Source organism: Chelmon rostratus, chromosome 15 (assembly GCF_017976325.1).
Source record: "Chelmon rostratus isolate fCheRos1 chromosome 15, fCheRos1.pri, whole genome shotgun sequence".
Classification (NCBI taxonomy): domain Eukaryota; kingdom Metazoa; phylum Chordata; class Actinopteri; order Chaetodontiformes; family Chaetodontidae; genus Chelmon; species Chelmon rostratus.
This window is the reverse complement of record NC_055672.1, coordinates 19,204,121-19,209,255: the sequence shown is the minus strand read 5'-3', so window position 1 is coordinate 19,209,255 and position 5,135 is coordinate 19,204,121. Positions and strand designations below refer to the sequence as shown.

Genomic DNA, 5,135 nt, shown 5'->3' with positions numbered 1-5,135 from the left:
CTACCGTTTAACTTCCGCTAGGTGTAACGCTGTTAAGTTCCGACAGTGTAATTGCGGGAGCTTTTCGTTCCGCTTTCAGCTGATGGCATCTTATTAAAAACCTGTGACTTTATTATCAGCAGCAAGGACGCACGGCTACCTCGCTTCACCCACAGGCTAAGCTGGTACTATTTTCTAAACTAATACTTTGACCCAACAGCCATCTTTTTTGTTACTTAGCCGACACTGATTTTGCATTAAAATTATAATAATATGACTATTTATGTACAAACTGTTAAATTCACGATGCATTCAAAATGTTGGTTTGGTAAAATAATGAAAGCATTATTAGCTAAATCTATTTAAAGTAAAATACGTTTAAACAATTGTAAACTAACAGTTTACAGTCTAACAGTCTAACAACAACCTTTACAGTAGTTTAAATGAGTGCAGTACAATATACTAATATAATACTTTGACAACAACTGTAAACTAACAGTTTACAGTCTAACAGTCTAACAACAACCTTAACAGTAGTTTAAATGAGTGTAGTACAATATACTAATATAATACTTTGACCCAACAGCCATACTGATTTTGCATTAAAATTATAATAATAAGACTATTTATGTACAAACTGTTAAATTCACGATGCATTCAAAATGTTGGTTTGGTAAAATAATGAAAGCATTATTAGCTAAATCTATTTCAAGATTTAAAATACGTAAAAGCGTGTAAAATACGTTTAAACAACTGTAAACTAACAGTTTATACAAGGAGGCAGCTGAAACGAATAGTCGATTAATTAATTAGCTGATTGACTGTAAAGTACAGAAAGTAATTGCCGACTGTTTTGCTAATCAGCTAAATGATTTTCCATGTAAAAACATCTCATGGTTGGTGCTTCACATTGTGAAGATCTGTTGCTTTTCCTGTTAATCATTTGAATCATTTGAATTTATTTTTGAATAATTTTAGGGTTTGGACTGTTGGTTGGAAAACAAGCATTATAAAGGTGTCATTTTGGACTCTGGGTTAGACCTTAATTTTTACAGGAGTAAAATTGTGTTTTTACATTAATGCATGAGTAATAATATTCTAATGCTATAATATATAACAGTTTAACAGTCAAAGGGGGCATTTTCTGCATTGAGTACTTTTAATGGGGCTTATATTAAGTATATGTCCTTGATTATACTTACATACTTTTCCCTATGTAACATTTTCAATGCAGGACTTTTACTAGCAACAAATCATGTTGACAGTGTTGTGTTTTGATGCCAAATTAACTTCATATTTGCATTTTACATTATCCAAGCACATTCATTAGTATGACACAGTACATTTCCAATGAGATTTTTCAGCCTATTTGAGCCTGTAATTCAGTCTTTTGTTTGTTTGTGTTTTTTTTTTCTGCTCACATACTTGGCCAGTGAAGCCGATTCTGATTGTGACTGAGGCACATGAAAATGTATAGTCATGATATCGCCCTCTGCTGGCAGATTTAAATGACTACATCTGTCGCACAGTTATGACATGTTTTCACGTGTGGGACTCTTAAAAACTTGGTGTTTCACACAGATGGGCGTGGTTTTCTGGACAGTCTCAGCCCATGCTCTGGGTGCATGTTCATGAATTTCCCACGATGGAGGGTCAGATATTCTAGCTTTGTACAGATATTGAACGTTACTACTTTTAATTAGCACAATCTAGGCATGCGCAACTATGACAGTTACGGCTGTCATAGCACGGCCCCACAGCTGTTCTGTGTGACGCAGGACGTAAAGCACCGACGCCGCGTGAAATACCAAGTTTTCTGGCAATCTGCGAGCATGGTGACCGCTCCGACTGTACACAGAGCCGGCTGAGGACAAGCGAAGATGAACCAATGTGTAGTTGTTACACTGTACAGCGGAGTAAGTGCAACCTCAACCAGGTTTATAGTTGTATTCACGCTCAGTTGTTTATTCCGCAGATATTCATGTTGTATTTAACAGCTACAGCTGTCATTTTGTCAGGTTTCACCCGCTTTGAATTCACTGGAGGGGATCTCAGGACATAGCTTTTACTTTTAGTGTATTGTCGCATGATCTGAGGTCATGGCTCTGCAAATGCCTTCTGTTGGACTTCTGCTTATGCACAGACTGCTGAGAATTAACATATCCAGCCAAAGATGTGTCAGTAACAGGTGCAAACTCGTAAAACTCCGTAAAGGTAGGAGTCAGATCAGAAGTTTTTCAACTGGCTCTGCGAAATGTAACGAGGATGAGAGAGACAGCTCGGACTCTTTACCCCTGAGCACCACACTGACCTCCAAGGGAGCACTGCTGTCCAGAAGGAGGCGACCCCTGTCCCCCCTGGAGAGGATCAGTGGCCTGCTGCCCCGGGATGCCCTGAGCCCCGAGGTGATGCAGCTCAGGGAGCAGAACCAGCAAGACTCCTCAGAAGACACAAGCATCCAGGTATCAACTACACAATGCACACAGGAGGAAAGTGGGCAAGGGCCAGCCCTTCTAGAGGATGATTCAGAGGACAGTCATGCACCGGATGCAGATGTGGAGCCAGCCGCTTCAGAAAACCCTGCATGTCATGAGGAAAAACGTTTGATGTGGCCCACTCTTCCTGGGGAGAGCCTGCTTGCGTTCGGGGAGCTGCTTGTCGCTGAGTCTCACAAAGGGGGGCGGGCGGAGTTCAGGAAGATGTTCCAGCTTCGGACAGGGGCACGTCTGCAGAGCAACTTGGGGATCATCCTGCACGACGACATAGCCGGGCAGCCCGCAGGTCGGATGCTGAAGACAAGCCAGGGTACTCCCTTCCTCATACATCGGGCCAGTCTGGAGGATTATGCCCTGTTCATGAAGAGGGGGCCAGCCATCTCCTACCCAAAGGTACAGTATTTTGTCTGTATCACAGTCCCGTTTCGATCATTTGGCCCTCCTCCACATGTTGTGTGTTTTGCTTCTTTCTCTGTTCTCCCAGGATGCAGCTGCTATGCTTCTGATGATGGATGTCACAGAGGGAGACTGCGTGTTGGAGTCAGGCTCGGGGTCCGGGGCCATGTCCCTGTTCCTGTCCAGAGCAGGTCTGCACCTGTCATACTGTCATTGTCCCACTTTGGTGTTCTTCCAGTAAGACTTAAAAGGAAGCACAAGGTGTCACAGTTTAGATACAGTACACAGGGCTTTGATGATTAAAACCAGCTCACTTGTTTAATTTTATCAGTAATTCGTGTTATGACGTGTTGCATTTATACACAGTGGTAGCCTGTGGAATTTTAGATTAAAATCATTATCAGAGTTATTTAGTTCAAACAAATTGTGTTAAGCACATTCCAATTAGCAACTAAAATGTTGGATAAAATGAATCAATACAGTATCTTATGATATAAACTGTTAAAAAGGAAAACATTGTGTGGAGAACTCACACTCGCTAAAGGCAAAGTAAATAGAGCACAGGAATGTTAAATGCACACAAATGTTACAGTAAAGGAACGTTTTAAAAACAAGCAAAATAATAACGAAGCAAGGATGGAGGTTAACAATCAGGCAGGTTTAGAGCAAATGGATCAAATTTTAGTCTCAACCTACACCCTGAAGAATGACTTCAGTTCCTATTATAACAGCTGCCAATCCTTATTAAAAAGCATCAAAATAATTGTCATGCTGCATTCAAAAAGCAGATCTTATAGGATGCGTTCACTTGTATCTATCGTGAGGGGAAATAAATGTTCTAAAAAGGGATCTAGAAAAGGTTGACATGTCTTGGCAGATGTGTGCAGTAATACTGTATGCAGGTAACAGAATTGCCTTTGTGTTTTTGTTTTTCCCAGTCGGCTCTAAAGGCAGCGTGCTGAGTGTGGAGATCAGGGAGGACCACCACAGGAGGGCTGTGCAGAACTACAGGTGCTGGAGGACCTCGTGGAGTGTGCGACAAGGGGAGGAGTGGCCTGACAACGTCCAGTTTCACAAGGCTGACCTCTGCACGGCTTCCCCGCTGCTCGCTGGTCAGGCTTTCCATGCGGTCAGTGTCCGGCCTCAAAGTGGTGCAGCGCAGAGTGTTTTGAGATTTGTAAACAGACACTGAGGCAGAAACATGAATACAACCACCTGAGCACCTGTATTAAGGCCCTGGGATTTAAATGCTGTGACGCCTGCTCGTTCAGCGGTTGCGCTCTGTCTGTTGCAGGTTGCTCTTGACCTTCTCAGCCCTCACCTGGCTTTACCCACTGTTGTTCCACATCTGCACCCCGGAGCTGTATGCGCTGTCTACCTCGCCAAGTGTGTATCTCCACTGTTTCACTGTCGCCTTTCAAACAAGGGGGGCTCCGTGTGGTTGTATACGCTGAGCACTGTAGCTTCACACTGTGCATAGATTATTTAAAGCTTCCAGTAGTTCAGCATTTTGGGAAATACGCTTAATTGCTTTCTTCCTGAGAGTTTGATGAGAAGATTGATACCACGCTGATATCTGTCCACTCAACATGAAGCTACAGCCAGATGTTTAGTGTAGCTTAGCACAACGAGCGGAAACAGGGAGAAAACTGACACTTTAACTGCTCTCTGACTGTCCCTCCGTCACACAGTATAACACAGGTCATCGACATGCTGGAAGGGGTTCGATGTTTGCAGCTCCCGTTGTTGTGTGAACGCATCGTCGAGATTCCAGTCCGAGATTGGTTGGTGACTCCGGCCCTCCGGAAGGACGGCAGTTACTGCGTCAGGAAAGCTCCGATCCTGGATGACACATCGTCTGGGCCTGACAAAGGTGATTTAAAGCCATTTGACAGAGCTCCACACTGTTTTATTTTTGGTTTTGAGCATTCCCTTCACGTGAAGTTGTACTATTGAATTTCAGAGGAGCTGGCCGCAGGGACAGTGCCAGCCTTTTCAAGTATTCCCTACGTTGCCAGACCTCATCCTTTACAAATGAGCCACACAGGTGAGATGTGAGCACAGTTCTAGTCCCAGTGTAAGAGTTTATATATGATGCTTCAGAAATAAACACTCGTCTGCTTTTCCATTTTCAGCATTCCTGGTGAAACTGAGGAAGTTTGTGCAGTAGCTGTTCTACCTGAAGGACAAATTGATTGTTACATATCAGCCAAAATATCTCCTTCCTGCACATCATTTGAAAAATAAATGAGCTCAACATGTTGA

At 43.0% G+C, this 5,135-nt stretch overlaps 1 protein-coding gene across 1 annotated transcript; it reads left to right on the top strand.

Moving 5' to 3' along the window:
* The first annotated feature begins 1,525 nt into the window (after positions 1–1,525).
* trmt61b (tRNA methyltransferase 61B) lies at positions 1,526–5,135 on the top strand. The gene is made up of 7 exons (XM_041954405.1): positions 1,526–2,867; positions 2,959–3,061; positions 3,809–3,999; positions 4,165–4,256; positions 4,562–4,743; positions 4,834–4,917; positions 5,006–5,135. The coding sequence occupies exons 1-7, from the start codon at positions 2,079–2,081 to the stop codon at positions 5,038–5,040; spliced, it is 1,476 nt and encodes a 491-aa protein (XP_041810339.1). The 5' UTR covers positions 1,526–2,078; the 3' UTR covers positions 5,041–5,135.

Excerpts from the sequence above, each read along its gene's own strand:
- trmt61b (XM_041954405.1), top strand. The coding sequence starts at position 2,079 with ATGGCTCTGCAAATGCCTTCTGTTGGACTTCTGCTTATGCACAGACTG. Across the intron at positions 4,744-4,833 it reads ATCGTCTGGGCCTGACAAAG|AGGAGCTGGCCGCAGGGACA; the intron begins GTGATTTAAAGC and ends ATTGAATTTCAG. Across the intron at positions 4,918-5,005 it reads TTTACAAATGAGCCACACAG|CATTCCTGGTGAAACTGAGG; the intron begins GTGAGATGTGAG and ends TTCCATTTTCAG.